This window comes from Lycium barbarum, chromosome 11 (genome assembly GCF_019175385.1).
Source record: "Lycium barbarum isolate Lr01 chromosome 11, ASM1917538v2, whole genome shotgun sequence".
Lineage (NCBI taxonomy): Eukaryota > Viridiplantae > Streptophyta > Magnoliopsida > Solanales > Solanaceae > Lycium > Lycium barbarum.
In genome coordinates this window covers 110,773,951-110,788,653 of record NC_083347.1, presented here as the reverse complement: position 1 = coordinate 110,788,653, position 14,703 = coordinate 110,773,951, and the positions used below count along the sequence as shown (strand labels likewise).

The 14,703-nt window shown below is 33.9% G+C and overlaps 1 protein-coding gene across 2 annotated transcripts; it reads left to right on the top strand.

Annotated features, from left to right (window-relative positions):
* The first annotated feature begins 2,902 nt into the window (after positions 1–2,902).
* On the top strand, positions 2,903–7,761 carry LOC132620309 (acidic leucine-rich nuclear phosphoprotein 32-related protein). 2 transcript variants are annotated; one of them, XR_009574764.1, is made up of 3 exons: positions 2,903–4,264; positions 6,380–6,951; positions 7,183–7,761. XR_009574764.1 is itself a non-coding variant. In XM_060334978.1 (2 exons), exons 1-2 carry the CDS (start codon positions 3,143–3,145, stop codon positions 6,638–6,640), a joined length of 1,383 nt encoding a protein of 460 aa, XP_060190961.1. In that variant the 5' UTR covers positions 2,903–3,142; the 3' UTR covers positions 6,641–7,095. The 2 variants fall into 2 exon arrangements, 1 of the variants encoding a protein (XP_060190961.1); XM_060334978.1 differs by lacking the exon at positions 7,183–7,761 and having other exon boundaries at positions 6,380–7,095.
* The last annotated feature ends 6,942 nt before the right edge of the window (positions 7,762–14,703 follow it).

Sequence of the window (14,703 nt, the reverse complement as noted above, 5' to 3'; positions counted from 1 at the left end):
CCATTTATATAGTCTGTCTCTGTTGATAGTCTCCAGTGTGCAGCTAACAGTAAAACAAAGGTCCATCTAGGCAGTCCACTATTATTACACACAATTCTCCTCTAGGGCACCTTCAGAAACTGACCCCTTAGCTTGACATACAACACCTTGGTTGAGAATTTCTGCATGTTTTTAACATCATCCATGGAGTAGCCAGCCTGCATAAAATACTTAGTTGCTTTGAGGATCTTCTGTACAATCCAAGAAGCTTGTTTGGGCACATTATTTATCATATCCCTGTTCCTTCCATAATAACTATGGACCCATTTCACCCATAGTTTGTCCTGTTTTGCACAGATATTCCATAACAGCTTGCAAATAGCTGCCTTGTTCCACATTTCACATCGAGAATGTTCAGGCCTCCAGCAGACCTGGGGTAACAAATCCTCTCCCGGGCTAGTAAGGCCTTTTTTGAGAAATCAGTACCCTCAGTCCACAAAAAATTTCTGCAAGTGGCCTCTATCACTTGAATAATTTTCTTGGGTAGCACAAACACTTGTGCCCAGAATACTTGAATTGAGAACAGTACAAATTTGATTAATTGGGCTCTACCAGAATATGACAAGAACTTGGTGGTCCAAGATTTAATCCTGCCAAGTGTTTTATCTAGCAAAGGTTGACATTGTACAATAGAGACCCTTTTGGTACTTAGAGGGACACCTAAATACCTAAAAGGAAGGGAACCCTTACTTATTATTAAAGTATTATTATAATGTTTAAATAGTGGTATGTCCTTTTTAAAAATTTATTTATGGCTATTTAGATAAATATTGGCCTTTTAAGTACCATTACTTGTCCTAAAACTCTTTTGATCATGTGTTTAATGGATGGAGACTCTCATATGATGTATTAGAGTGTTATTATGATGTTTAAATAGTGATATGTCCTTTTAAAAAAAAATTTATTTATGACTATTTAGACAAATATTGGTCTTTTAAGTATCATTACTTGTCCTCAAACTCTTTTGATCATGTGTTCAATGGATAGGGACTATCATATGGTGTATTAAAGTATTATTATAATATTTAAATAGTGGCATGCACTTTTATTTAATTTACTTATGGCTTTTTAGATAATTATTGTCCTTGGTCTATACATAACATGTGGAAAATTATTGACCATGCATGAAGTTGAGCCTAAATGATAACTGTTAGCTATTGCCGGCGATCGGTTTATGGTATACCTATCCACGATCCCTTAGATTTGTGCAATTTGGGGTTTAGGGTTTGTGGTTTTATTTTTTATTTTTTTGTCTGTACACTTTCGTCATCACTATCAGATCATCCTGTCACCTTGCTTATAGAAATCCAATTCTAATATTTTGAGGTCTCCTCCCATTCACCCATGTAATCACCACCTACCATAATATATTCTGCAATCCTATAATAGACTACGACTATGATTTATCACTGCAATGGACGCCATAATATGTCGATAATAGACTACTGCTATAGTCTATGACTGCAATTGACGCCATACTAAGTCGTTGAGGACTAACATTTCGATGAAAAGCCGAAACTTTTGTCGAAATTTTCATCGGAACGGGATCTGAAAAGTGATAAATAGGGAGCTTTTGGAGGGATTTTTTTTGGGTAATTAAAATGTTGGGGGTTGGGGGCCAAAGTGTAGTTTTTAAAAATTTGGGGCTAGAATTTGACACAACATATTTTTGACATCCTGTCGTCATATGGTGGCCAAAACACTAATTTTTGAAGACTTGTGGCCTTTTGGCAAAATAACTTTTCAATATGGCCTTTTGGCCAACTCCCCCCCTTAAAGTTCATCACGTCTCTAAATTCTTGTGTATATATGAACTATTAAATTGCACAAATTATGAATGAAAAAACATTTTCTAATGAATTATGCCAATACTATGCTTGTTTCATACTGATAGGAAATTAAATTATCCCTTCTAAAAATGTTAGTAGTAAATAAAATGGCACATGTATGAAAGTTGCAACTTTAGCTAGTTCATTAAATAAACCGAAACATTCAATTTGAAGAATATAAGCAATATAATAAGTACATTTTATACATGGAAAATCATTAGTGTAAATTTTACTGAAATGGTAGTTATGAATATGTACAGATAACAATTATTATAGCATCGGCATAAAAGGTAATACAATAATTTTTCCAATAATTTCTACACTTACTTAGTGCATAACGGTCATGGATAATTTTCACTTTTTTTTTTTTTTTCCGGAATTGTAATTTAGAATCATGTTTGGACATATAATTGTTATAATTTTCCGGAATTCAACTTCAGAAAAATTTCGGAATTCGAAAAACTCCAAATATACATATTTTCACATTTTCACTCAAAATCATTAACAAATATTCAACATTTATTAAAGTCGAGTTTATATCCAAACGCAACTTCGATTTTCAAATACCAATTTTCAATTTTTTGTTTTTTCAAGTACTAGTGTTTTCCAAATTTCTCCAAACACCACTTAAGTGGAAAAAAAATAAAGGGCTTTTTCTTTCTTCTTCTTACGTGGGTAGTTTTCCCTAATTTTTACACTTATTTGAGAAAAAAGAAAAAGAAAAGGGGAAAAAAAAAAAGAAAAAAAAAAGGAGCCAGTGGCATTTCCGTTATATTAGAGAAACATTGGGGGCATATTATGAACAGTACCGATATATTATCGTCAAGAGTGACGTGTAGGGCTAATCAAAACGAGTCCTGAAACCCAACGCTCTTTGCTTTTGAAAAAGAAACACACCATGCTTCAATCTCTACCGTTCATTTCACTTCCACGTCATCAATCCTCGTTTCTCAAAATCTACGGCCTCCCAACAAACACATATTAACCATGACTCTAGTTAAGTTAACTCAACCCTGACCCAGGCTCGAGTTTTCTCAACCCAATATCAAGCCACAAAGTCTCAACTTTTAGAGAGAGAAACTAGAGAGAGAAAGAAAAAAATAAATAAATTAGGTTTTCTATGCATACGCCGAAGAAGATACCGGAAAAACTTTGAAGGCTGTTAACTTCTAGTCCTGAATATTAACTTATATTCCATTTTAGTCCTACACTTTTTCTGAAACTTCGTTTTACGTCGGGCTTATGTTTTGATTGATCGTTTTACGTCCAAATTAATGGATGAAATTTGGGAAAGAGCGGTGGAAACTGCTTTAGACGGCGAAACAAGCTTCAGTTCAGTGAAAAACCTAACATTAGACGGAGCCGTTAAGTGTGTTCATGGAAAATTACCTCAACCGTCAATTTTCGAACGATTTACGAATCTCGAACACTTATCTATAGCGAATATCGGTGTTTCATCGTTAGAACAGTTTCCAATGCTTCGTAATCTTCAAAAATTGATTTTATCTGATAATAGAATTGCTGGAGGTGTTGAATTTCTCGTAGATGCTGGCTTAAATTCACTGAGGGATTTAGATTTATCGAATAATCGGATTAATGATATTGATGATTTGAGACCTTTGGCTGAATTGAGACTTGTTTCGCTTGATCTGTATGAATGTCCGGTAACGAGAGTTAAGGATTATCGATCTAGGGTTTTTGGATTGATTAAGTCGTTGAAGTATTTGGATAAGATGGATTTGGAAGGGAATGAGAGACCGGAATCGGATGATGAAGAGGATGAGGATGAAGATGAGGATGATAATGAGGATGATGTGGATGATCCGGGTAGTGGTGAGGTGGACGGTGAGGATCGACCGAGTAATGGACATAGTAGGGTTAGGGTTGGGAGTGAAGGTGTTGTTGATGTTGATGAGGATGAAAGTGATGCTGATGAGGAGGAGATGGAGATAACGAGAGCGATTAACGGGTCGAAAAGCCAAGAAAATGGTGTTCTAGATGAGGAGGGAGATGATGATGAGGACGAGGATGATGAGGACGAGGATTTTGTGGAGGAGATAGATGAGGACGGAGATGACGAGGATGATGTTGTGGAGGTACACGAGATAGAGGATAGTGACGACGAGGAGGACGGTGTGGAGGATGATGAGGATGATGATGATGATGACGACGAGGATGAGGATGAGGAGGAGGTTGATAATGATGAGGGGGATGGAGAGGAGCCGGAGAGTACTACGGGGAGGTTGAATAGTACGGAAGGGGAGATTGATGGACATGAGCACGGGGAAGATGAAGCGGACGAGGACGATGATGGGGAGACGGGAGAGGAGGTGCATGGTGTTGAGGAGGAGGATGGGGATTTCGATGATAATGATGATGAGGATGCTGAAGATGAGGTGAAAATCTCTTCTCTTTTATTTGGTCATAATTGATTGTTTGGTTAAAAGGAATATGGGGTGAATTGTTTGTTCTTTGTGTTAGCTTTGTTATATATCTCTTGTTATCAGTTTTTTAAAAATATGCATGTCCTGCAACATGTGGCAATCTTTTCAATTTCCAGTATGTGTTGCTTCAATCTGCATGATTCATTTCTTATTTTGTTTTAATGTTTCGCATGTCATGATTGATTGATTCGTTAAAAGGCTTCTTTGCTGATGGGTGAATTGCTTATTTTGTGTGTTAGCTTTGTTATATGTCTCTTGTTATTAGTTTTATGAAATATGCATTTAGTATTGCTTAAATCTGCATGGTTTGTTTGCTTATTGCTGCTATGGAATTGTAATCTTATTTGATCCTTCCCTTGGTCGTTGTTGGAAATACCAGTAATTTGGTTCTGACAAATTGATGAGTAAGTCTTTGTAATAGTGTCAGATTGCCCAAGTAGTAGTTTCAGGTTACTCTGAACCTGGAAGTTTGGTGCACAGATTGGTTCTGTTGCCTCAGTAACCAAGCTGATTTATTAGATCAAGGCGGTGTGTAATATCTGTATTATTTTGCTTGAAGCAGTGTGAGCATTCCGCATACCATTTGATGCAGGTACCCATCTAGGATTAATCATTCCTAGGATACCTAAGCTATAGTTTTATGTAGAAGACCGACTAGAGACACATTAGCTAATTGATTTTAACAGATGAATCAAAACTTGTAAGAAGGATGGGTTCCTTGTGTGTGTTTTTTTTTTTATTATTTATGTTTTTTATTTCTAGGCAGCCCGTAATACAGATGCACACGTGCTATTATTGTAGAAGTAGTAGAATTACTGACCCTTTTCTGTTTGGGGGTATAGACTCTGGTAACTTGTTTATGTGGAAAATTCTTTAAATTATAGAAGTTTGTCAATGACGTTGGTTTGATAGTTTATATGATACTTGTTGCTTTATCTACCTGCTGTTCTTCTAAATGTATGATTAGATTTTGCTTAACCAGTTTAATATCCACGGCAAACTATGATTTTTCCTGAGATTTGACCATATTTAGTTTTTCTACTCAAATATGTGTGAACTATTGAAGGAAGTTTGAGTGATTGTGTTTTGTTGGGTGAGAGTTCTGAGAATTCTCTTTAATATTTCTTTTTCAACTTTTGTGCTTGCGATTATATTAGAGGAGCAGATGCTCTGGCTTGAAGTGCAAATTGAGACAATTTTCCGTGTTTTTGGTGTATTCCTTCTTCCTTGAATGACTTTACTATTTTATGCACGATCTCTTGATTTCCACTATTTGGAATCTAATGTTTGCTGTGCTCTGACCTGTTCCCATTGAGCTTCTCTTGAAAGAAACTTGCTCGGAAAGGGGCAGGGTTATGGTGTTTGTAGCCCTTACATATTTTTGTTGGTTTTAAGTTGATGTTCTCTAATGAAGCTCTGACACAATGCGTTTTTATTCCATTCTCGGTCTTTCCTGAAGGAGACTGTCTATTGCCAAAGTAGAGGGAATCTTAAATTGTCGTATCTGTCGCTTATGTGCTATTATGTGTTTTCTTGGTTTCGCTAAAGTGGTTACATTTCTATTTGTGACCTTTTCTTTTTAATGAAGTAATTATCTACTTTCGACTGAAAATTCAGTTTCTTGTTCTCTACTTTACTGCCATTATCTTCCTTATTCCAGAAGGGGGGACAGTTAAATCTCATTGCTGAAGTATATGGGTAATTTGACCTTGTTGAATCCACCGTTTGTTTCTTTCTGGTTTTTCTGCCTTGGTGTTATATTGGTTATTTAATTTATGTTCTTCTTGCTACTGCATGATCTTTTTATCTATGTTTTCTTTGACTAAGTGTTGTTGGAATGTTCGAATGATCTTCTACTTCCATGGATGTATTTTATGGCTCTGTAGCTTTGTATCTTGTTTGACCCTGTCTTGTGTTCCTCTTGGAAAAATGGTTTTAATGGTTTATTTTGAGGTGCTAATTATCTTGTTCTCTATTGAAAATTTGTTTTATGGATTTTGCAGTGATCAGTTTACCCCTATTTTGGTTATTCTGTTAGAGCTTAACTGGTTTTCCTGTTAATTGCAGGAAGAAGATAATGGCAATGGCTACCTTGTTCAACCAGTTGGTCCTGTTGAAGTAGAAGATGATGCTGAAGGCAGTGATATGGAGCCAGTTAATGGTGATGAAGATCCTGATTTGGAGGAAGACATTGAAGATGAGGAGGATGATTATGGTGAAGTTCAAGAGCTGCCACCCTCCTCCTCCTCGAAGAGGAAGAGAGATGATGAGGAGGATGATGGTGAGGAAGATGACGAGGAGTTTGCAAAGTCATCCAAGCACCGTTAGCAAATGTATCTTTGATGAAGGAGATGATGAACTTGAGAATGGATTTATTTTCAGACTGGTGGTAGTTATAACTGTTGAGCATCTTTTCTTGGTGGGAAATTCAGGTCTATGATGATGGTATACAAATGTTCAAAAGTTGGTTAGTAAATATTGGCGCTCTTGCTTTGTTTGCAGTAGCCGTTGCCTAGTGATTCAAATGACAGTTGATCCAACTACTCTTCATGAGTAGGTTTTTGGAGGGGAATTTGAATTGATTTGGGGGAAAAAAGCGAAAGGAAAATCTCTGCGGGTTCTTCTACCATAGTTAGTAGGTGATGAATAGACTTCATTTTCCGCCTTTTTTTCCTTGAATTTAAAAAGAATGCTCTTTGCCTTTTTTATGGGGGATAGTTTTTTAATTGGCTTGTGTAAAACAGCTTTGTGGATAGTTGTCTCTATTAAGTTTATCACACTGAGATGGATGATGAGCCAGGCCCTTGATCGAATTATGTCACATGCATTTCTTGTCAAACTTTTACAGCTAATTTTTTTGCAACTTGCAGGTGGTGCCAGATGTCAGCTGTCTGTTGTCTCAATTGATTGCTCTCATTTCCTGGTCTCCCAATCATGTGACCGATGATATATTATACCCACCGGCCCCGAATATTATTTAGTTAAAAAAACATAGAGAAAAAGCAATGGTCCCAATCCAAAAAAGGAAAAAAAATTCCCCGCTTATATTGTGCTAAACGAACTTATACCTCTTGCATAGAGATCGGATTGGCGTTGGTGTCCTTGGGTATTAGGCCGTGGTAAAAGTATTGTTGGGCTTGGAAGCCCAGAAGTCTCGGTTGGCAAATGATCCAAGAGAGCATGTTTGGGCTACAACAGAGCAGGCCAGTGAAGAAGTGTACTAACTTTGGGCCGCCAGCTTAAACAGAAGGCTTCGTGCTTTTGTCCAACTAGTCAATGCTTATGTGACAAAATGGGACATAGTCTCTTTGTTTATGTGGTGTACTTGTGCTACTTTTTAACGCATTTTACAAAGAGATGTAGCGCGTGTTGCGCTTGGTATATGTATTTAAATTTCTTAAACTTTCAATTATTGAATTCAATTGAATGGTATACAACCTTTTTCTTTCTCTCTTCCTTCCTCGCCCGGATTCCTGCTCCACCTTCCCCGCCCCCCCCCCCCCCCCCCCACAACCCCGCACACATGACCCCCAAAATAAAAAACAAGGGTTAAATAGCACTTTTCGTCCTTCAATTGTTTGTAAATTTCAATTTGATCCTTGTGATAAATAATACCTGACTTAGCACATTTAACCATAAATTAATTTAAATGTGCACTTATGATATCTTTAGTTGTGAATATTCATAAATTTATCATAATTATTACTCGTTTTACCACTTAATTAATCATGTTTTATGTTTAATTTGCATTGTTATTCCATATTTGACGGTACGATAATTTCTAAAAATAGTTCAAATACGACATACTTCTTATATAAAAAACACACATTTCGATTAATTGAAGGTTAAATGTGTTTCATTAAATATCACATGGATCAAATCAAAATATAACTATAATTTAGGGACAAAAAATGCCATCACAAAATGAAATTTATGAGGGTTAACCTGGTAATATCTCATTTTACGAATTCTTTTTTGGTATAGTGGTGGACTGGTGGTGTGCGCTTTTCCTCAAATACGGAATGGTAGTACGACCGTACAACGGTGATTATTGTTATTAGATAAAGTGATTTTTTTTGGTAAAACAGGTACTAAATAACTCCCTCTGTTTCAATTTATATGAACTCATTTGATTGAGTACGGAGTTTAAGAAAAAAAAACTTTTAAACTTGTGGTCCTAAATGAGTCGCATATATTTTGTGTGGCTATAAATTATTGCATAAAGGTAAAGTGTTTTCAAATATAGAAAGAGGTCATTCATTTTTACACGAACTAATAAAAAAATAGATTCACATAAATTAAAACAAAGGGAGTATTTCATTGAGTGGTCCAGAAATTATTGAATTTTAATCTCGCATTACATGTCGACTTGTAATCAATTGGGTTGGTATCCCCTCCAATAGCTTTTGGTCAAGTGTTGTTCAATGGTCAGCTAAGTTAATGAGACTTTTTTAAAATTAATGTTAGGGAAAAGGACATATATGACCGGTCGGGTGAAACTAATTCCATCCGGTGGCCAAAGTCCTTCTAAACTCAAATTATACCCACTAAACTAATCTCATCTATTAGTCAAAACTTAAATAAGACAATTTTCAAATAAAAACTCAAATACAAACATGTTTGAGGCGATTTTTATATATAATATGTGTCATTTGTGTATAAAATATGTATCAGTACCTATCTGTAATGTATAGAAACTGTATAAAATATGAATCACTAAGGTATGTATCATTTTTGTATATAATATGTATCATTTGTGTATATAATGTGTATCAGCACAGTGCAACTGCCCTGTATAGAATAGAAAATTGTATCATTTTTGTATATAATATGTATCATTGTATAGAAAGTGTACATATAATTCCAGCATATGTATATAAACTCTATCAGTCTCGTATAGAAAGTGTACCATACGTATGAAAAATATATTATAGAAACCGTATCATTGTGGTATATAATATGTATCACTATTGTATATGTAAAATATATATATATATATATATATATATATATATATATATATATATCATATCATTATTGCATAATATGTGTATAATAAATGTATAATTAACGTATAATTTATGTATAATAAATGTATGATCAATTCCAGCATATGTATATAAACTGTATAATTCTTGTATATAAAGTGTATATATAATTTCAACATATGTATATATGCTGTAGCAACCCTTTAGTGGTGACTTAGTCGCCACAAAGTCACCACAAAAAAGTCTTTTTTTTTTAAAGCGTCTGGGCTGTTGGACCGGCTAGCCTTGACATTATTTTGGGCCGACCGACCATTTTTTGGCATTAATTTGGGCCGACTGGACACCTAGTGAAATTAAGCCCAAACAGTGATTAAATTTGGAATTAGTTTGGCTGAGTGGACACATAATGTCCTTTTCCCTTAATGTTAACAGTAGCCTTGAGAGTTTTCTTAAATTACTATTCCAACTTATTATCGAGGAATGAATGATGAATCCTTCAGTGTTTGTAAGAAGAGATGAAGCAGTCAAAGGATGTAAAAATTGGGTAAACTATGAACACAACAGAGGAGAGAGGTTGGCCATTGTTTAAAGAAATTAACAGTGGATTATCGTTTTTAATTTTAGTGTCAATAAATTGGAGCCATTGATTCTATTTTGCTGATGTGGCATACTTGACCAAAAAAATACTGGAGGGGAGTAACCACGCCATTTTTATAGTACTATATCCTAATTATTGTAACGTCGTCTGTTGTCTATTAACTTTAGTGAAGCTTTTCCTTTTATGTACTTGGGATAATTTTATAAAGATGGAGTAAGGGGTGTCAAATAGGTTATTTGGATTGAAATTGGGCAGGTTAACATGGGTTGAATTAATGCTCAACCCTGTCAAAATTTGTTGGGGCTAAAATGCACGGAGTCAAGATGAGCTAAATGATGGGTTAATAACGTGAGCCGCCTAACATAACTCACGTTTTAAATATTTTGAGAAACTAAAAATATTTGACTATAAATATTTTCCCACTCATGCTTTTCTAAATAAAGGGGTTTTCTGAAAATCAAATTTAAATACTATTTGAATATTAAAAAATTCAAGCATATGCTTTCACTCAAAATAATAAAGATATTCACTGTAAATATTTCCTCATAAGTTATTCCAATAAAATTTTGTCCGAAATTATTTTAACTTGTTATCCGAAAACTAAATCAAAAGAAAATTAAATGTTATTTGAAGTAATGAATAATGAGTTTGTCACATTCCTCTCTTTTATCCCTTTTCCTCCTTTAAGAAAAAAGAGAAAGAAAAAGTGGGAATATACATTAAAAGATTTGCCAACAAACATTAAGCAGAAAAGTAGAAAACTAATCTAGCTAACAATTTAAAGCAATTGAAATGAGGGAGCTAGCATAAGAGGTCTGATGATTGGTCAAGGGAAGTAATGATTTTCCAAGACCAGAAATGATGATAATAATATAAAATAATTATGAGAAAATGAGCAATCCGCATTATATTATCTCAAATTCACGTTTTTCTATACTTTGACCAAAGATTAGTCATGTTTCAAAACTCCAAAATATCAATATTTTATATAGAACTTGATATGTTTTTTTGCGGACAACAATGTCGGCTCATTACATCAAATATGCCTAAACATTTGGATCGACGTTTTAGGGGTTGTAAAGTGCCCCGAAGTAAGTTTTGTTTGGTTGAATCTTGTTATCTTTAGGTTTAAGTGTTTTCTTTTATAAGGTTTTGATTTAAGTATCTTATTATTTAGTCAAGACATTACTTTATTTTGAATGTACAAATAAAAATATTATATTAAAAAATAATTCATTCAATACGAGAGGTTCAAAATAATTCAAAAATACAATAGCAAAATAATACCAAAATATTTAAAATAATATTTTTAAATATTTATCATGTCCCTCCACCAAGGTTCGATCCGTAGTGGTTGAGGTAAAAAAGTTGTCAAATAGCTAAACTACCAAGCCAAGTTGCATTCAAGCATTATGTAGACACTTTTTAATTTTTATGGTGTTCACTAATGCTACTTATCTTGTTTTCTCAAATTGAATTTCCAACATTGAAATTGACATTCTAAACTTCATCACCACGGGATTTCCATCTTGAAATCTACTTTTTATCATCAGATTTTTACCAGAGAAGAATGAAAATTGTGCACCAATTTGGGGGAAAATTCAAATTGAATGAGATAATGAGCGTTTTTTGAAAAATCGGCCCGGCCAAACCGCCTTGTGGCGTTTGACCCGCTAGATCTCGGAAAAATACCCAAAAAAAACCCCGCATAAAACGGACAACCGAGCGCAAAGTTATGACCGTTTAAAGTTTCATCAATTTACAACTAGTTTTTCTCCCTCTACTCCTTAAAATAAAATTGTCTTGACTAAAAAAAACAAGTTAAAACTTAATAAAATAAAACACTTATAAAGTAAAACACTTAAACCTAACGATAACAAGTCACCAAACAAAACTTACTTCGGGGAACTTTACAACCCTTAAAACGACGAACCAAACGTTTAAGCCTACATTATTATTCGCAGAAAAAGACATCAGTTAAAATATTGATATTCCGGAAAGTTTTGCATGTCAATTTCAATATTGGAAATTCAAGTTGAGAAAATAAGATAAATAACATTAGTGAACACTATAAAACATAAAAAGTGTCAATATATTGCTTAAACCTAAAGATGACAAGATTCAATCAAACAAAACTGACTTCGGGACACTTTACAAGACATTGTTGTCCGCAAAAAAAGATATCAAGTTCTATATAAAATATTGATATTTCGGAGTTTTGAAACATGACTAATCTTTGGTCAAAGTATGAAAAAACGTGACTTTGAGAACTTTAAAATTGTACAAAAAAAAAAAAAAAAAACCTCTAGTGCGCACTAAATGGAACTTAACTGTAAATTTACAGTTTGGTCTTATTGCGCACTAATTTAGTGCGCAAAAGGTAGTTTGATTACTTTTTTTTAGTGGGGTATTTTGGTGCCTTTTGACACTTTTTGAATTAAAAAAGTTGCTTGACTCCCATGCTCATGGGTCCATAGCATTTGTTAAAAAATTAAGTATATAAAAGTTGTTTTTAGAAGTTTAAATTTTAAGATGATTACATATTTTACTACTATATTATAGTGCAGAAATCAGGATATAAATCTTATCGACATCCATTATCAAAATATTTTTATGTGTTTGATCCATTAAAAAGAAGAATTAGGCCTAAACAAACGTACTAAAAGTGTAATTAGTGGCTACTTCAATACATATTTTTCTTTACCTATCACCCACACCAACCCATTGCAATTTTCAGGTAATGGTTTTGCTCTTCTGGAAAGATAGTGTAGTCATGAGATTGCTTAACATACATTAAACATATTCGAAATTACTTCTTATTAGCTAGATGGTTAGAAAATTATTTTCTTCCTTGCCTACCAAGCAGTGAAAATACGTTTTAAAACAGTGAAAATACGTTTTAAAAAATACTTATTTTCAGGAAAACATTTCTCTTTCATACCAAACACATCCTGAACCCATTGTAGAGGCCCAAAGGTCTTGGATACAGAATAATGTTCACTGGAGGTCCTACCATCCCTTAAGCAAAGCACAAAGAAATAGCTAAGGCATACAGTTTAGTGCTGAGAATCCTCCAAAAGTCCATTGCACTCATGTATGTATTTTTTTGGAGGATCCGACACACATCCATCAGCATTTTTGAAGGAACCGACATCACCAATCGGCATTTTGGAAAGGTCCTAGCAACCAGTGTTTTAAAAGGCAGTTTCAAGACTCGCCTTGGGGCGAGGCACTGGCAAAACGCCCTGGGGCTCACGTGCTGGGCTTAGTTTCTGTGAGGCTTACGCCCTAAGCGCCCGACTGTACGCCTTAAACAAGCCTAACGCCCGACGCTCGGGGCTCGCCTAACAGTTCTTACACAATTTATATATTAAATTCTTTAATTAAAATCGTTGAACCTTATAATTCTTTAACAAATGAATGATACTTAATAGTTTTTCATCTATAGAAATAAGAAGATTGAGTGTAACTCAAATAACAAGTCGTAGTATTACATATTTACTATTTGAGAACATCGTGAGGATATCACTTAATATTTCTTTTAAAAATACATAGCCGATTTGTACATGTTCACTTGTCATTGGTCTTTTGTCCTATATATCAAAATTATCATATTTTATTACTTCACTATTTGAAAGTAATTTTCATTTTATTCATGAAGGAATTATGTTTTAATTATAATACTGATAAAGTTTATTGATATAAAATGAATAGTATGATAGTAATATTGTTTAAAGAAATTGTGATTTTTTCTTTGTTTGAAAAGTTAAGATGTTAGAGTTGATTTGTATTCCATAATAGCTTTTATTTCACTGTATTGTTTATACTTGTAAAATTATGTTATATATAATTACAAGTTGTAAGTAGGGGTGGCTCAAGGGTGAGGCTAGTAAAGCTTTTGTTTTAGACCCTCAAACTTTTGAGGCCCCAAAAAATTTTACCGATGAATTTTATGATTTAAGTTTCTTTTAAATAATATTGAAGATTGTAAAAAGAAGTACAAAATATATATAAAAAAAGAAAGAAAAAACACTATCTACGCTTTAAAACTTTGAACTAAACTACTCAAATCTTCATATTATTAAATAAAGTTTTTATAATAACATCCTAGATAATGTTTTTAAAACACATGGCTAGTATCTTATTGACTTGAATTGATCCTCACTAATATAAATACTAATGTTACTATTATCATTTATTTACAATTTTCTTTTATTTTTTTTATGTAATTTTACCTATTTAAAAATATTTATTGTAATTATAATATTTTACGAATACTAAAAATATATACCCGTGGGGCTTACGCCTCGCAGGGGCAAATGTAAAACGCCTGCCTTACGCCTCCACCTTTTAAAACACTGCTAGCAAGATAGGATAGAACTACCAAGGCATACAGTTTTGTGCTGAGAATCTCTCACACAATAGAGGTGATTGTCCACTTCTGAAAAAAATCATACAGTGATAGAAATCATAGAATTCACAAGTCAAAGGTCAAATTTGAAACTATTTTGAAATCAACCTGCATGTGATCCTCTCTGAAATCTAACTATCACAATTCTCGCGGGTTTCACATATAAGCAAATACTGCTATTATATAATATGCAGCTCAAAACCTCATGAACATAACATGTTAAAAACTTCATCACACGAAAATCACACAAAAGTTTGTTTTACAGAATTGCAGAAAATGCATAAGCAAGAGATAGCGAATTGTTTACATTGATGTAAGCTATACAGTTTTCTCTTTACCAGATGCTATGCTTTCTGTACACTGTCAACAAATGAATGAATGGTGTAATTTGGAG

What these genes read in the sequence shown, in the direction of transcription:
- LOC132620309 (XM_060334978.1), top strand. Translation starts at nt 3,143, where the DNA reads ATGGATGAAATTTGGGAAAGAGCGGTGGAAACTGCTTTAGACGGCGAA. An exon ending in ATGAGGATGCTGAAGATGAG is followed by an intron (nt 4,265 to 6,379) that starts GTGAAAATCTCT and finishes TGTTAATTGCAG; the next exon opens with GAAGAAGATAATGGCAATGG.